Below are 18,187 nucleotides of genomic sequence, written 5' to 3'. Positions count from 1 at the left end.
AAAGTCTGTCCTAATTTCGAACAGTCGTACCCAAAGATTCTGATCGAGATTTGGTTCAAACTTGCTTTATACTGCATGATGAGTTAGTCATCCTGTTCTGAGTATTGCTTAAGGTGCTGAAACTTCAAAATTTAGGATCACCAACTATATGTTCAAAAAAAACCGATTAAAAAAATAATAATAACAGTAGAAGAGAAAATTTGCATTAAACTGAAACTTCAAAATTTAGGATCACCAACTTTATGTTCAAAAACACATCGATTAAAAAAATAATAATAACAGTAAAGTGAAAATTTGCATTAAACTCGACAAAGGACGATGTGGGTGAGTGAGGTAAGCCATTAGTCATCGGCAGTAATGGACAGCCGACATTTGACCTCATCTTAACATACATATGTTTAACCTCGTTGACCCACATCCAAAGATGATTTAAATACCTTCGACGCTTCTTTCAACGCACAATTTAACGTACTTTTCCACTTGATAGAAAACAAAGCTCATAGTTTAAGGCGTACATTTTTTATTATGACGTGATATTAAACACACAAACGTTCCTAACAAAAATAAATAATTTGATAGAAGTAAATCGTTTTCTTACTCTCTGCACAAGAAATCCTCAAAAAATGGCCAAAACGATACATTGGAGGCGTTTGATTCCTTCCAATCAAAGCTGGTCTTCTTCACGAGTGGAGGCAGGGGTTAAAGACCTAAATTAAGAACCTCTAGGTCCCAAAGCACAATTTTCCAAGCTGAGATCCATGCAATAGAACTCTGACCACAATCAATACTTAAAAAGGTACTAAAAGATATTCTCAGACAGCTTTGAAGGCTTTAGACTCCTTCATCCACTCTGCACAGCTGCCCTTGCAGATGGAAAGCTTGCCTGGGCCTAAAATATTTCCAACTCCCGGGAAAAACGGAATCGGGTCTGAAGGGTTCCAGGAGAGGTATGAAAGCAATGGGCAGTCAGACAAACTGGCATAACCTCACAGCCTTTGTACCAGAACCACAAATCACACCCAAAAGGATGGATGAAGAAATTACTGCACACTGGATGTATTCAAACAGCCCATTTATACTGGCCATTGTCCATTTAATCACCACCTTAAAAAATGGGAAAAGCAGACAGAAACCCAGCAGGTCTACCATGAAACAGCAGAGACATTAGAACATGTCCTGTATGGTTGCAAAGCATTAGTTCCGAAACGGTACATCCACTTAGGAAAAGGTTACACTAACTCCTAGAGAAATAAGCAAAGAGGAACCCCAAGAAGAAGGGGTTATGGATATTCCACAAAAAATCGTTTGTGAAAGAAAGAGAAACCACTGTCACCACAATGTCAAAGAGGAAGGAATAAAAAAACAACAGTTTGATCTCTTCAAGCAAAACCCTTTACTTATTGGCTTCATTAATAATTTTTTAAATGTTTAAAAAAATTGTAAATTAAGAATACATTTTATATACATATATAGTAAAGGTTTTATTGGATTGTTGTGGATAGTTTTAGCACCATGGCAAACTACATGGGTTAAGCCGTCCTTTCTTCTTGCATTTTATTCCAACTAGTTCATTTTCTGATGCTGCAGACATGATATTGGGCTATTTATACTCAGTTGGGGATAAAAAGTATAATATAATAAATAAGTTTAAGGTTAGAAGAAGTCGGTCTCCTTAAATCTTTGTGGACAGAAACAACAAACATATATAACAGTAGTACCAAGCGTTATTAGAGAGTTTGCATACATGGGTTAGGGTTTAAGACAGGTTGGGTTAGGTTAGATAGGAATAGGGTAATATATAGTTTAAATATATTAAAATATTTAACAGGCGTTGGTCTCTTTATGTGCTTACGGACAGAAACAACAAACATATTTAACTGTAGTAAAGTTGAACCAAGCATTACCAGAGAGTTTGCAATCATGAGTTAAGGTTTAAGATAGTTTAGGTTAGGTGTAGGGTTATGTTTAGGTTAAAAGGAGTCAATCTCTTTATGACCTTGTGCATAGAAACAACAAACATGTCTAACTGTAGTACCAAGGGTTATTAGAGAGTTTGCGTCCAAGGGTAAGTGTTTAAAACAGGTTAGGTTAGTTTAGGGAGGGTAAAGGTTAGGGTTTAAGTTAGGTTAGGTTAGATAGGATTAGGGCTATATTTAGTTAAAAGGTGTCGGTCTCTATGACCTTGTGGTTAAAAACAAAAAAACATATATAATGATAGTAAACTTGTATCAAGTGGTACGAGAGAGTTTGCATCCATGGGTTATGGTTTAAGACAGTTTAGGTTAAAGTTACGGTTATATTTAGGTTAAAAATTGTTGGTCTTTTGTAAATAGAAACAACAAACATATCTAACTGTAGTACCGAGTGTTAATAGAGAGTTTGCATCCATGGGTTAGGGATTCAGAGAGGTTAGGTTAGGTAGGGTTAGAATTTTAGATAGGTTAGGCTACTGCCATGTTTAGGTTAAAAGTCGGTCTCTTTAGAATCTGGTGCACTGTAACCAATATTGGTCTATTGTGCAATCTGCATTATTACCGGAGCTCTTGGTTATAAGGCATTTTATCAGATCCCAAAGCTTTTCTCAGGCCTTGGCTTTTCCTCTTCCAGGAGTAGGAATCCCAACCTTCATATGCACTAACCAAGTTCCTCCGTTTCATCTTCTGCACAGTTGTCCTACTGTCATTCTAGTCCTAGCACATCCTAGGTTTAATAGTTCTGCCACTAGTTTTTAGTTTTATTAGCCCTTGAATATAATCCCATGGAACAGAAGACTTATTTGTTGCATTGTTTAGATCTATGTTTCTGGCGATTTGGTATGTCTGGTAGGTCTTAATATTGGCTTTATTTCAGGGCCGATAGGTGGCATTGAACTTTCTTTGGCAAAAATTTATTGGCCACTTTTGTAGTGGTGGTCAAGAGAACTTCCAGGGCAGCATTAGAGTCATTTAAACTGTTTTACTGTTTCATTGTAATTTTTGATTAATTCAAGATAAAAACGTAATTGTGTGATTTCCTCATGTGGTCTGCTGTGGGGTGATGAACCTATAATTGGGACATTTTCTGCATATCCTCGCTGGGTTGGTCTGAGATGAAGATGCACTGAAGATGGTAAATGCTGAAACACGTCTAACAGACCAATCCAGCGACGATAGACCAAATAACACAAAAATCATAGTAATTAAGTTTATTTACAACCCAATTAATAATTCTTTTTTAATTTCAGTCCTTGGACAGTACCAGGAGGATGCTTTCCCTCTGCGAGGAGGTGAGAAAATTTTAAATAATCCTTTTAATTGTTACCAGCTTTGATCAATGTGTTTGCAACTCGTGTGAACTTTTTATAAGTTCTGTTTAATAGAGTTTCTATCCGGCAATCAAGTTGGCATCACCTTCAGTTTTGTCTCTGTCTTTTCACCTCTTCAATCTATTACTGTCTGTGCTATTGATTGTTCAACTATTGTACTTTGACGACTGTTTTTGAAGATTAAAAAAATCGTAACCATTTATTTTTATTTTTTTAACACTTTAAAACGTGGGATTTGTACAATTGTTAGAGAATTTGATTTTTTTCAGTGTCTATTTGTTAAAAATAAATTCAATGCTTTTATCCATGTTCGCTCATTTATCTTTGAAATTTTGCTTTTCTCTTTTGCACAAATAAAGCCAATTCATGAGAATCATGGTTATAAATATTAACTGTTTGTTTTTAAGCTGTACAAATTGCATATTTTCTGTTAATATTGTGTCATAAAGATTTGTATCGTGGAAATATTTTCCCCTTAAGTCAATAAGTGCAGCTTTATAGCGAAGCTTAGTCAATACCCAATTTTTTATTTTATTTTTTAAAATAGAAATGCAATGCAAAAGGAAAGAAAAGTAAAATATTTTTGTTTTGTTTTTTTCATGATTTAATAAGTGTTTTTCAGGAGCTGCAAACGTATATTTTTGAGGCGTTTTGACATCATTTGGATTATAGCTCATTTTTTTATAAGTTTGGAGTTGCGTTTATCAGTTTTGTTGCTCCAACATTCTACACAACCAAATTTAAAACCTGAATACAATCTATACTCGAAGTGATGTCCTAACATTTATAAAGAGCTTTGAAGCAAATTTCAAAAAAACAGTCATATTTTGATTGTGCTATATCTACTTAACTTTACATTTGTTCTTGTTACAATTATCATTGATTGTTAATAATTTTACGTTTTTTAGTTTTTTAAATTACGTTTTATAGTATTTTTATAATTTTCAAATATTAAACAACCAATACAAAACTCATAATTTGTTTTTACTTTTATTTTCTGTTATAATGGAAATTTTGGTTTCCACCTTTGATTGAATTGTATTTCAATTTTTATAAGTTTTATTTTCTCATTTCATAATTTTATTATTAGTGTTTCATTAATCATTATTTCTGCACTTTTCCTTTTCAGGTTTCTATCAACTTTCCTACTTTTTATCTATTAAAGATAAAAAAAAAACTCACAAGATCAATGTGCTAAAAAAAACCTTTTGATGCTTCCTCCCTTTCTGTTTTTTATTTAACTTCAACATCCTCTTCTCTATACTGTTCTGTCTATTATATCTATGTCTGCCTAGTGGCTGCTTCGATGTATATAATGTGGCTATGTGTACCTTTGTTGTATGAATGTTTTTTAATTGGAATGTGAGATACATATGTACACTGTGTCATNATTATTATTATTATACTTCAAGAACTGAGAAGAGTAAGTTCTGGACAGATTTACTTGCAGACTAAAATCTCCTGTGGCATGATTTTGTGAGGCTTGTGAATGTTTCGTATCTTCTTCGTCACTTACACTTAAAAATATGTATTCTTCATATGTCCATTTGTTCACATAATTTACTATATCTATTTTATTTAGTACGGTTCACTTAACTAGTTCTTTCTATGTATTCATTTTAAAATGTGGATTCTTACACAGGACACTACCTCTTGTACAAATAATTGATTGCATACACAACAATGGTTAAAATTATTTAATATTTTCTATCAATTCATATTAAAATATCAAATTTAATAACACTATTACATCACGTTAAAAAAATAAAATAAAATAAACCAGTATGTCTGCAATCCAAGTCATTGTGTTTACAATAAACACCCATTTACTTATTTAAAAAAAAATTTAAAAAAGTTCCTTCAGATTGAATTTATCCTAAAATAAAAGACGAGTGTAAGAAATCTAGTATGAATAAATAGAAGGAAGTTGTGGACTATGCAATGGTGTTAAAAACTTATGGTGGGTGTTTGTTTTTCGTGCTGCCTAGAGCAAGGAAGCAGGCATCCGAACACTGGTTGCTCTTGATGATCAGGGAGGTGAGTTACAGAACAACACCTAAACCTAACCCAACAACATTATTGAAAACCCTTTACATTACAATTAGAAAGCTGAAGAAAAAAAACAGTATCCATTTGGCAACAAAAATACTGTTTCTTTTTTATTTTATTTATTTATTTTTTGTTTAAATAACCTTTACACTTCATTTTTGTTTTCACTTTATTTTAATGTTTAATTAATTACTCTGATTTCTTTGAGATATATTTTATTTATGTTACAAATTCTCCTTTTAGGATATGAAATCCCTTTTTTTAAATGTTTTTATAAAGTTAAACACACAGGCTGATTCAAAAAGATGTCACATGCGTGTATTTTTTCTTTTCAAAATACAAAGGAAAAACTTTGTTAGGTCCTTGTTTAAATAGATAAATTGAATAACTTTTACAAATAGAAAATGAAAAATCAAAATAGATTTTAATCATTGATTCAAAATACTTATCAAAAAATTTCCCTCTTTTTTTCTTTTCTTTAAACCACGCATTGTATATTGCAATTAAGTTATCAAAATTAAAGAAATATAATAAAACCTAAAGATATCTAAAATAAATATTTTTAAAAAATACAATGCTGGCTTTTCTTTCATTTTATAGTTTATGACTTATGGGCATGCATTTTGGATCACCCTGTAAATAAACATTCCAGTAACATTACCACACATGTTACAAACTGGACTTATCCTTTTTTTTTTTTTTTTTTTTCACTTTACAAATCACGGAGATGTTATGGAATTTGTGTAAATCAATCCCAATAAATATTTATCTAATTTGTAAAAAACCAGTTTATTAAATATACAAACGCCCTTTTCTTTAATTGAAAAAATGTTCTAACGATTTTGCCATGTTTTATTGTTTAATTTATGATTCCTTGTGTTTCTTATTATTGTAATTTTTTTAAACTAAGGTAAGTTCTATACATAATGGCTTAATTGATTGAACCACTTTCAAAAAACACTTGAAAGACATTCAAAAGCCAAAAGAGAACAAAACACGACAAATTTGGTATATATTAAATGTGTAGTTCATGATAACTGAGTGTCCAAACCTACTTACAATGTACAACAAAAAATATATCACAATTTAGAAATTTATCTCACACCTAAACACAAAGTAATACTAACTAAATAATAACTAAATTAATTAGCAAAGGAACCCGATACAATTTTTACAGGAAGAAAAACTAAGTAATAATAAAATCTACAAGGCATAACAAAACCAAATACATCATTGTAAATATTTCTGTCATATACATATACTGCTAAACTGTGTGTGTATTGCATGTAAATCTGTCAGTGTGTTAATCCAGTTGAAAATGCTTAATTATGCAACATTTTCCAATAAACACCAAATAAAAAAAGTTTAGCCTCACTTGCATAAAAAAATTGTTTACTGTCTTTTTTTTTTTTGGGGGGGGGGGTTATGTGTCCTGCAGGTTAAGCAAAATTGTTATCGTTTAGTTGAGAAGTTGTTGCCATATTGTATGATGTTTTTATAGTGGCTGAGCTTTTTATAATGGAACTGTCTCATTTTCTTCCACAAGCAACGATGAAATTTTTTTTAAATAATTTGCAGTTAGTTGGGCGCTTTATTTTCTTATGCCTAGTTTCAAGTAGTTTTAATTACTCATAAAACCCTAATTCAAAAGCCTTTTCATGTAAATCCTTTAAACTAATACATGGAATTCTTGAAAAAGCATAGTAGAAGACTCATGTTAATGTCATTTATTTGATTTTTGACTTATTTAAATTAGCAATAGATTGATGACATTTTTAGAAATATTTCCACAAGGTGTATTAACTAATCAATTTAATTTTCTTTGGTTGACTTAATTAGATTTTGAAAACATTTACTTTTTAGCAGAGTAGATTCCAAAATAACCCCTTAATCCTACCTACTCTAACTTAAACTATCTCTAACCTAATCTGTAACCTAACACTTCCAAATCTGACCCAATCCATGCGTACTTCTTGGAAACATTTACTTTTGATTACAGCAGACTCCAATTTAATGCATGTTCTTACAAGTTATTTGACAGTTTACATTTCTCCACTTCATGGAAATACATTGAATCTTGGATATGAAACCCTACTCATCACTTACCCTTCTTAATCTAACCTAATCTATCCATAACCCTACCTAGCCTACCTTACCTAACCCATGCACACTCCCCAGTTACATTTATTTTTTATTAAAGTAGACTCCAATTTAACGCAAGTTACAGCAATGTTCTAGAAAAAAATTATTAGAATGTGTACAGTGTAAAAGACACACAGTGGACTCATATGTCTCCGCTTCATGGAAAAACTTGATCCTTGGATATGAAACCTTACTCATCCCTAACCTGACCAGACCATAACCTAACCTAACCTAACTTGTCCTTCATCCTACCTAAACTAACCTAACCCAACTCATGTACACTTCCTGGTAACATTTACAGTAGACTTTGATATAACGTAGGTTTCTACATGTACTAAAAAAAATTATCCAGCTGTATACATTTTAAAAATTGTGCTTTACATTTGCATGTTGCCTCTGCTTCATGAAAAGACATTGAATCTTTGATGTGTAACCTTATTCGTTAAACTAACATGGCCGGACCCTAACCCATCCTGACCTCTCCTTAACCCACCTAACTTAACCATGCACACTCCTTGGCAATGTAAAAATTTGTCTGTCCAGCCCAAAAACATATCCATGCTAATATTGAGATGATTTTTTTTTCATATAAAACAGTTGATTGTAACAAAATTCTTCATTACAAAAGTCCTTGTATATAAATTACCTTTTATTTCAGATTGAATATTTAAAACATTACGTAATATTACTCTTCAAAGTATAGGCTATTGTTTTTACACTATTTTCTGCCAGAAAATTTGATCTGATTCCATTACATTTGATTTTGAGGCAAAAAAACTCTTTACATCCTATTTTCATGGGCTAATAGTTATCAAAGTGCCACCCTTTTCATAAATGAGCCCTAATCGGATGGCTCAATATCTGTGATATATGCAAAGCAAGGCAGATGTACACTAGTTTGGTTGTGCAATTTCCCCATTTAGGCCTTTGTTTTTTAAATAATAAATCATAAAATTCTGAGCTAGGTCTTAAATTTCAAATTTTATGGACATAACATGATATTAACTACTATGTTATGCGGGAGTCTTCAGTATTAGTTAACAGCAATTATTAACAAGGTTTCATACCAGCGATAGAACCCAGTTGTAAAATCATTGCCATGCAGTTGTTGATTCCAATTTAATTTGTATATATATAACCTTGAAAATATTCACAGTCTATTGGTACATCTCATTTTAAGTACCATGAAGCTACTGCAGGACATAGCAGCCTTTAAATTTTTATTGTACAACATATTTATATAAAACAATATTTACAGATTATAAAAAAAAACTATTGCCAATTTGTTGGTTTGTGGTAGATATGTTAAACTTTTACAAAAAACCTTAGAATATTGCAATATAGTTAAGTTTTTTTTAAATACTATTTTTGACTTGGGAAAAAAAGAAAATTGTGTTTATTCATTGGCTACTCATTATGCATTCTGGGTCCTTAACACTTCCTGAATAAGTAGAATGAATTTTTGGCTGATCTAAATAGGAGTGATTCTATAATGTTTGTGTTGAATTAATTGAAGCATGCATTAGATTTTTAAAAAGCTTTTTTAGAATTTGTTTATTATTCATACTACCATAGATGTTTCTACAATATACAACTAGATGTAGATATATATGAATATTCAAACCAGTTTTTCTTTTCCTCATGACATATAGAAAACTTACGAAAATATGGTTTTATAGATTAATCCATATGCTTATCTAATGTAATTACTATGACACTGCCAATATTTGTATGATAGCTATTTGGCCACAGAAATACTTTATAAGTTTTGTAAAAAAAATATCTTGTTAAACAATACGGATTTTTTTTTTATTTTTTTTTTTAACTAATAACCAGTAACACATTTTATTATTTTGTTTAAATTAGACATGCCTTCCTCGGTGTTTTTACTAAATAAAAACCACTAAAATTATGTGTATATATATTTTTTCCAGTATTCTTAAGTTCTAAGCAAAAACAATCACACTATTGGTTTAGCTGTATATACACATATCAAACATAAAAAAAGTTTTATTTTTATTTTCTCTCTCACATACACACAATATTATTATCTAATACAAGAATCTATGATACAATGTATGCATAATCTTAAAAATATTAATAATTATATAATTAACACAGTTTGTAACCTTGTAATATCCTTACTCCCTTTTATCCTTTGACCTTTGTTCACTCAAAAATAAGCTATTTTTAAAATAGAACACTTAAAGATTGAAACTTTGGTTCTTTCTTTATTAAAACCAGTGCAGGTTTGTAGTGAAAGAGTTTCAAAACAATAAAGGTGCATGTTTCAACTTTGGTCGATCAACTTAAGGTGAATGCGACCTGAATCAATTTTTGCTTTGAAAGTTTAAAAATAAACTGATTTGCAAACCAATTTTTCTTTATTATACTTCTTTACAACTTATTATAGTTCTTTATTACCCATATTAATTTTGTTCTACAAATAATTCAGGCAATTATGATAGTACTAACCATATTTTCACCCATATCTCTTTTCTCTTATAATCATCAAATGGATTTCTTAAATAATAAAAGACGCATTGTTTAGTGTTAAAGTAGTGAATTCAGCAATTCTCATTTTCTTGTCAATAGAAGAAATAATTTTCTCACAACTTTAGATTTTAAAATAAGTCTGTAGTATAGGATTATGTTTAGGTTAAAATGAGTGGGCCTCATTATGACCTTGCACACCATGACCAATATTATTGGTCTATCATGGTAAATATTATCAAGCATTACCGAATAGTTAATTCTAGTGTCTACTGAACACAATCAGAGTGATTAAAGTCAGCGAGTGACCAAAAATGATGTCTTATCTCATGGGTTTCCATCATGACGACTCTTGCACAAATGCATCCTTATGAACACGCCAGAAATTCTTGGAGGTTGGCCCCTTCAGATTTTACTTACTCCAGGCCCCCCACGGTTATGGTTAAGGCAGGTTAGGTAGGGTAAGGGGTAGAGTTTAAGACAGGTTAGGTTAGGTAGGAAAAGGGTTAGGGTTGAAGACAGGTTAGGTTAGATTGGAAAAGGGTCAGGGTTGTAAAAAAAATAAGTTAGTATGGTTAGGTTAAAACAGGTTAGGTTATTTAGGGTTAGGGTTTAAGACAATTTGCCTTAGGTAGGGAAAGGGTTAGTGTTTAAGACAGGTTAGGGTAAGGGTTAAGGTTTAAAGCAGAAACGTGTCAGTTTCAATTTGAACGACAAAAATTTGACCTTGGTCTGAAGGTCCTTTCTATAAATTTCAATCAACTATTTGATCAACAAAAGTTGAATCCTTATAATGCACCTTACGATTTGTATATTAGAGGCTAAATTTTAATAATATACGCTTAAACATGACTCAGTTTAACCCAAATGTAAATCTGACTTAAAATCGAAACTGTCAATTTTAAGAGATGCTTTTAATCAAGGATTTGAAGATTAAAAAATGTATATTTCTAAATATAATCTAATTTAAACATTGTAATGTGTTATGTTGTGCAGTAGTATGTGTTCCTATGGTATGTTTTTTAAATGATATACATACTTCTTTATTTTTCTATCAATGTGTAGCATTTAATTTTGCTTAAAGCAGCAATGTTTTGCTTTGTTGTGGTGATTATGTATTTTTTGTCATTTAATTTCATTTACTTTCTTCTTTCTAAATATATAGTAATTTATATTTGTATAAAAATCTTAATTTATTTGTTTACAATTCAATCAGTCGACCTTTTTGTTTTCACAACTTTGTATATATTTTGAAGTTAATGCTTTCATTTATTTTATTTTAGTTTGATTTTTTTTTACACAGTTTAACAACAATTGTACGAATTTTTTTTTTTTTTTAAATATCACCACACCACTTCATGACACCGAACATACAATTTATTTTTTTATTTATTTATATATACATATTTTTAGCTTATCATTTGACCTCAATTTGGGCATAAAATGAATTGTTGTTTTGTGTTTTTTTTCTTTGTTTTTGCACTTGATAAATTTTGAAATTCATCTCGTTTTTTCTGGCAAATTCTTTTGATTTTTTTAGTCATTCTCTCTTCCCTATTATATGAATATCCTTATTTACATGAATTATAAATAAATGTTACTTATAAATTAAAATCAATTAATTGAAGTCAGTGGTTTTTTTAAGAAGAGCCTATAAACTGGAGAATTGGCTTGTTAATTTTGAACTAAATACGCCAGTTTATACATAAATATTTCCTTTATCTATATTATTTCTCAATTGTTAAATCTATAAGACTGTAGATATTTATTTTTGTTTTTTCATTTTATTAATTTTTTTTCTTTCCTAAGCACAAAACATCAGTTATATTGCCCAATTTAGTGTCTTAGATCATTTTAAGTTACTCATATTTTCCTACATTTTGTTTATTAGAGTGAGGAAGTCGGTGGCAAAACGCTCTCAAAGTTGGCGATTCAAGGCGGTAAGCCATTGTAAGGTTCCAATAAATAACAGTGGTGGTGACTAATAACACTAATATCTTTCCCACTAATCTCTTGAGTTTTTCTTTGTATGAATTAATTGGGCTTATAATGTGATGTAAAAACTTTTAACATTTTCCCTCACCTGCAATTAACCACTTCGGGAAATTACTTGCCATTCCGTATCCCCTGGTTACAAAGTGTAAACTGTTTTGGTTTTTCCATATTAATGTTGAATATGTTGTGTATTTTATTTGTAATTTATTTTTATTATACTGAAGTTTATGAGAGAAGAGCATGTTTCTGGTGGGGGAGAAGTAAAGCTTGTATTGTGTTATAGAGCCACGAGGTGGGAATGAAGTCACTAGTCATGTTGGATGAACAAGGGGGTAAGACCACGACTCCTTCATGTATATCTAATATATTCACAATCTTTCACTCCTTCAACCTAAATTTCCTTTTACTAAAAGCTTCAATCTGTTTCTACACTCTTTTATAAAGTAGAATTTGCTAATTTTTATTATTATTATTACTTTTTTTGATAGAAAACAGCATTATTAGATATTACAGGACATAAAAGACATGGTGTATGTGAGTAATGTAAAATAATTATATACTTAAACACAAAAACTAACAATAAAGAAATTTTTAATAGTCAATATAAAAATGTATACAATAAGGACACTTGTAAACTAAATCATGAACTATACAAATATCGAGTGATTTACCTTTTAATTATGATGTGTTAATTATGATGCAATTCCTTTTAGTTCAATTTTTTGCTATGTACACACGATGTAAAATATTGAAGTTAACAGTTAATTTATTGTAAGAATGAAAAATTTATAATTATGTTTTTTTTAATTATTACATATTATATTGCCTATCCTCCTTTTTTTTTTATTTAAAAAAATGTGTTGAAAATATTTTGTTAACAGGTTTACCAACCATTTTTGAAAATGGTCAAAAATAGTACTAACCTCAATCTTACTTGTGATTAGCTTCTGCTCAGTTGAAATATATCAATTGCATTTATACTCTTTTTTCACATGATACTACTGTATGTACATTACAGATTGACAATCATCAGAAACATTATATATATATTAAGAACTTTGAATAGAGCAAAAAAAGCAAGCAACATTACATGTAACACATTGAACATTTTCTTCAATGTTTTCACAACATCTCCGTGTCTACCTGTAGGTGTTTTTTTGTCTAGCATGTGCTCATGAAAGTGTTGTACAGACTAGTAATAATTACTATATAATATCTCCAAAATTGGTATATAAAATTATTAGGTTAGGTAGGTGGGGTAAAGGTTAAGGTTTAAGACAGGTAAGGATGGTTTTGTATAAAAGAACTCTAATTTAATATTCTAAATAGATAATGTAACAACTTGGATTCTTCTTGAATCGTGTCTTTTAGATATTATATTAAAAAGTGGGATTTAAAAATAATGCTAAGGCAGGTCCCAGGTGATTAAAAAGAAATATCAAACAAAGCTGGACTAAAATTTTTGTAAAATGTTAATACAACTGATATGGTTAAAATTAACTCTTACACATAAAAAAATACTAGAATGCAAAGATAGAATAAAAGAACAACCTGGACTCTATGGTATACAGATGACTTGAAGATGGGAATTGGTACTGCATAAAGGGGCCAAACTATGGCCAACAACCATCTTTCAAGCTGAATATACCCATAGAAACATGTCATGAAATAAATAAACATCTCAAGGGTGCTACGATATTATCAGGTAGCCAGGCAGTTAGTTCTACAAGCCTACAAGAGCAAAACTAATATGCAACGTGTGGTGATTAGTGACCATTAATCGATAATTGTTCAGAAATTGTGAGATGCGGTCTGGTGTGATGTAGGTTACAGAAAAACATTTTCTTTATCGTGCCAATGTTTCGATTTTTATTGAGATCATCTTCAGTACCTGGGATTTACAAACATGATTTAAATTTAACAAAGACATGTAGGATGTGGAAAAAAGTGAATTTATACAATGCAAAAAAATTTATTTTTTATATTCGATCAAACTATTTCTACTCACTCAAAGTGTTTGTTTTTTGCTAAGTGTGCCATTCTTGTGTGTTGTGTTGAGAGTGCCAGTTAAACATAAAACAGCAATATCTCACTGGCACTCTCAACACAGCATGCAAGAATGGCACACTTACGCAGAAAACAAACACTTTGAGTGTTGGGGTTAGGTTATGTAGGGTAAGAGTTAGGGTTTAAGGCAGGTTAGGTTAGGTAGGGTTAGGGTTATGTTTGGGTTAAAAGGAGAGGGCTTCATTATGACCTTGCACAACATGACTAATATTGATAGAAATGGTGAATAATGGAGTGAGTGTGGTGTTCAATCTTTTTTTTTTTTTAAAGATAGTTCCTACTCACAATAAGACACTTACTGACTAATATTGATCTATCGTACTAAATATTACCATGCTGGAAGTATGAATTCCACTTGTTGGGTTAGGTTAGGTTAGGTTAGGTAGGGGTTTAAGACAGGTTAGGGTTATGTCTAGGTCAAAGGAGTTGGCTTATTTACAACCTTGCACACAACCAATATTGGTCTTTTGTACAACCTCCATCATTGTCTAGAGCTTAGTGCCATTAAGCTTATGGTGTTTTACCGTATACGAAAGGTTTGTTAAGGGCTTGTGTATAACCTTCAGGTCTTAGCTTTTTCTCTGCCAGAAGTGGGATTCTCAGCCTTAGCACCAACAAAAGACATGTTCTGTTCTTTCTACTAGGAATTAAAAAAACAAAAATCTACCAGAAAATCCATTAGCAGAGAACACGATAGACAAAAGTGTGTTTAAGGGGGAAATTCCTATGACTTAAGTTGCATGTTATATGTTGCATTAAAATATGACCCAAAACCAAGTGAGAAGGTAAATTTACATTAGAATTTGCTTATAAAGAATCTTCGTTGTTTGCCTACATGTTGAATATTGCATATTATTAATGAAAAAAAGAAAAGAAAAATTTCAATTTCATGGAAAAAAAACATGAAACTAAATAAGTTTAAAAATTTAAACTAAAATATATATCAAATTCTATTTGTCTTTCAGTAAGGAGATATTGTCTCAAAAATGACTGAATAATTCCTTTTCAAAATGTATGTACAATGCTTTCACCTATGCATATACACAACTTTTTTTTAAAAATTTATTATGTCTATAGATTATTCTACCAGTTCTTTTGCATACTTTGCTTTAGTAACTAACTATAAATGTTTATTTTTAATCTTGATTAAAAAAAAAGGCTTTGTCAGTGTTATCATAACAATAATATAGTTCCATATCATCATGATGTGAATATTGTTTTAAGTCACAATGCCTGCATTAAATTTATTTTATGATTACAAAAATTTAAATAAAGCTTAATAATTATATAATGTTACTTTAGAGCAACTGGATCGCATTGAAGAAGGAATGGACCAAATCAATACTGATATGCGTGAAGCAGAAAAAAATTTGACTGGCATGGAGAAATGCTGTGGGCTTTGTGTGTTACCTTGTAACAAGTATGTATGAACTAGTTACTTCATCCCTTAAAAATTGCCAAATTTATTTTAAAAGTATTACAATAAATTTGGCCATTGGCAATGTACCAATGTTTGTATTGACTTTTATTTCTGTATATTAGTTTTATTACTTTTACTGTTATTTCTGTTTTAGGGGAGCTTCATTCAAAGAAGATGAAGGAACATGGCGGGGAAACGATGATGGCAAAGTTGTGAACAACCAACCACAAAGAGTGATGGATGACCGAAATGGACTTGGACCACAAGGGGGATACATTGCTAAGTATGTCCATTAGAAACACTCTATTCAGTATTATAATTTTGTATTAAAAAATCAGAGATAAGGCCAATTTGAAAGAGCTGGCCTTAGTGTTTTTCTTGTCTTTCTAATCATCCTGGTCCCAGATTTTTAAAATTAAAATACTAAAAATACTTAAAGCATTAGGTCTTTCTCATCATTTTGGTCTGCCTATTTTTGCCATTTTGGTCTGTCAGGTGAATTTCAGCTTCTCAACTTCAGTTTTTATTAATAACTTCGGTTAAACCCACTACTGAAGATAGTGAGATGCCAAAACTCATCTGACTGACTAAAACAGCGAGGACAGGAAATCCAAAATGATCGGGAACCACCAAACTACAGGCAATAGAGTTTGATTTGTGCTATGCCAAAATAACTGACCATTAACACCATCAGAATTTAACTGGAAAATAAAAATTAAAAATCAGAGTAAAAAGTCTACTGTATTCAAAACATAATTTTACAAAAATGTAGTAAATTTGGGGTTGGTCTTGGATGTCGACCGTTTTGGCTAATTTTCATGTACACAGGAAAAATCTTGTGCAAGATTGTAAAGAGACCAACTCCTAGTAACGTAAACTTAACCTTAGCCCTATCTAACCTGACCCTAACCCTAGAACCTTTCCATCCCTAACATAACCCTACCCAAGGTTGCGCATTCCCTGGTAATACTTAGTAATACTTTGCACAATAAACCAATATTGTTCATCATGCAAAAGGTTATAAAGAGGCCCTAGCCCAACCTAATCTAATCATACCTAACTTAACCTAACCCAACCTATGGATGTGCCCTCCCCTATAATGCTTGGTAATACTCACAATAGACCAATATTCATCAAGGTGCGCAAGATCATTAAGAGGCTGACTCCTAGTCACCTAAACATAACCCTAGTCCTACTTAACCTAACCTGTAAAACCCTAATTCATACCCTACCTAATCTAACCATTACTAACCTAACCTTGTCCTCCCCCTACCTAAACCAAGCCCTAATCCTACTTAACTGAACCTGCCTTAACACATTGACTATGGGGCCTGTCCAGCTTGTATTGTGTACTTTGTGCTGAATGTATTTTCGTAGTTTAAAATTACAACAGCCAAGTCGACATCCACACCAGGAAGTAAGGAGGGGATGTGAACTATGTGTCAACAACCATAGACAACATGTTAAACCCTAACCATTCCTAACCTAACCCAACCCAGGGATGTGCACACCCAATGTTAGGTAAGACATACAATAAACTAGAAGTTTTAGGAAGTCAAAGCTTGTTTTAGCTGCTGCCTGTCTTCTGTTAGTAGAACTATCTTTTCCCAAAAGTGAATTGCCATACTCACCCCAAAATCATTTCTACTGAAATAATTTCTATAGCCCAATATTGGTCACAGTACACAAACTCGTAAAGAGACCGACTTTTAGTAGCCTAAACATAATCCTAACCTAACATGTCATAGGCCTTACTCCTTACCCTCTCTAACCTAACCTAATCTAACCCAACCCATGGATGTGCACTCTCTGGTAATGCAAAAATGGTCACACAAAACCAATTTATGTATTCAGCACAAATACAACCATGTGACAGATCTTTATATTATGAAAATTTTACATTAAACTTGTTTATGCTTAATTAAATGTTACTTAATTTTTCCATGTGCTCTTAGAATCACAAATGATGCCAGAGAAGATGAAATGGAAGAAAACATGTCACAAGTGAATACAATGATTGGTAACCTTCGCAATATGGCTATTGACATGGGCTCAGAATTAGAAAACCAGAATCGACAAATAGATAGGATTAACCGTAAGGTATGTATGCAGTTTCCCAGTTTCTTATACACCATTTATATCGAAATATTTTTTTTTCCAGGGTGAATCCAATGCAACAAGGATAGCTGTGGCGAACCAACGTGCTCATGACCTTCTCAAATAAATTAGATATTACAAATCCTCCACCTTCACTATAATTTGGCACCTAATGTTTATTGTTCTTATTAATTTATCATCAATGGAAATTTAATTTTGTTTTAACTATCAGTTTTTTTAATTCCAATAAATAAAACTAAATTAATTAAATTATTTTGAATAATCAGGAAATTATGATCTTTTTATTACTCTCGATCCAATTGAAATATTGATTTTTGCTGTTGGAAGAATGATTATTAACGGGGAATATATTTTATGGGAGCAAGTGTATGTAATTTAGCTCTATATCGGTCTTTAGAAGTACATTATAGATTTTTCCACTGCTTAAAAAAGCTATTAGAAAAGCAGGCTATTTTTTGTTTTTGTTTTGTAATTAGTTCTGATCAGAATAATCAACTCATTTTTGTTTAAAGGAGTGGGGATAGCACGACGCCTTTATAGGAAATTTAAACTACAAATTTAAACAACTTTTTTAAATTACTGTTGTAATCAATACAATT

General features: G+C 31.2%; 1 protein-coding gene across 5 annotated transcripts in view; it reads left to right on the top strand.

Moving 5' to 3' along the window:
* The window catches only part of LOC106666888 (synaptosomal-associated protein 25), a 92,980-nt gene extending 75,266 nt beyond the window's left edge, over positions 1 to 17,714 (top strand). For 3 of the 5 annotated variants that reach the window (XM_014394407.2, XM_014394408.2, XM_014394405.2), the window contains exons 3-8: positions 3,224 to 3,265; positions 11,880 to 11,928; positions 15,353 to 15,470; positions 15,625 to 15,753; positions 17,426 to 17,570; positions 17,632 to 17,714. In XM_014394407.2, coding sequence (XP_014249893.1) covers positions 3,224 to 3,265; positions 11,880 to 11,928; positions 15,353 to 15,470; positions 15,625 to 15,753; positions 17,426 to 17,570; positions 17,632 to 17,694 — 546 coding nt within the window. In that variant the 3' untranslated portion in view covers positions 17,695 to 17,714. Of the gene's footprint in view, positions 1 to 3,223; positions 3,266 to 5,292; positions 5,342 to 11,879; positions 11,929 to 12,266; positions 12,316 to 15,352; positions 15,471 to 15,624; positions 15,754 to 17,425; positions 17,571 to 17,631 lie in introns of all 5 variants that reach the window. The other 2 variants (XM_024225312.1, XM_014394409.2) reach the window with 2 other exon arrangements.
* Positions 17,715 to 18,187: the final 473 nt, after the last annotated feature.

This window comes from Cimex lectularius, unplaced genomic scaffold (assembly GCF_000648675.2).
Source record: "Cimex lectularius strain Harlan isolate CLEC.00 unplaced genomic scaffold, Clec_2.1 scaffold21, whole genome shotgun sequence".
Lineage (NCBI taxonomy): Eukaryota > Metazoa > Arthropoda > Insecta > Hemiptera > Cimicidae > Cimex > Cimex lectularius.
The sequence above is the reverse complement of the archived record's forward strand: the minus strand, read 5'-3'. Positions and strand labels throughout refer to the sequence as shown.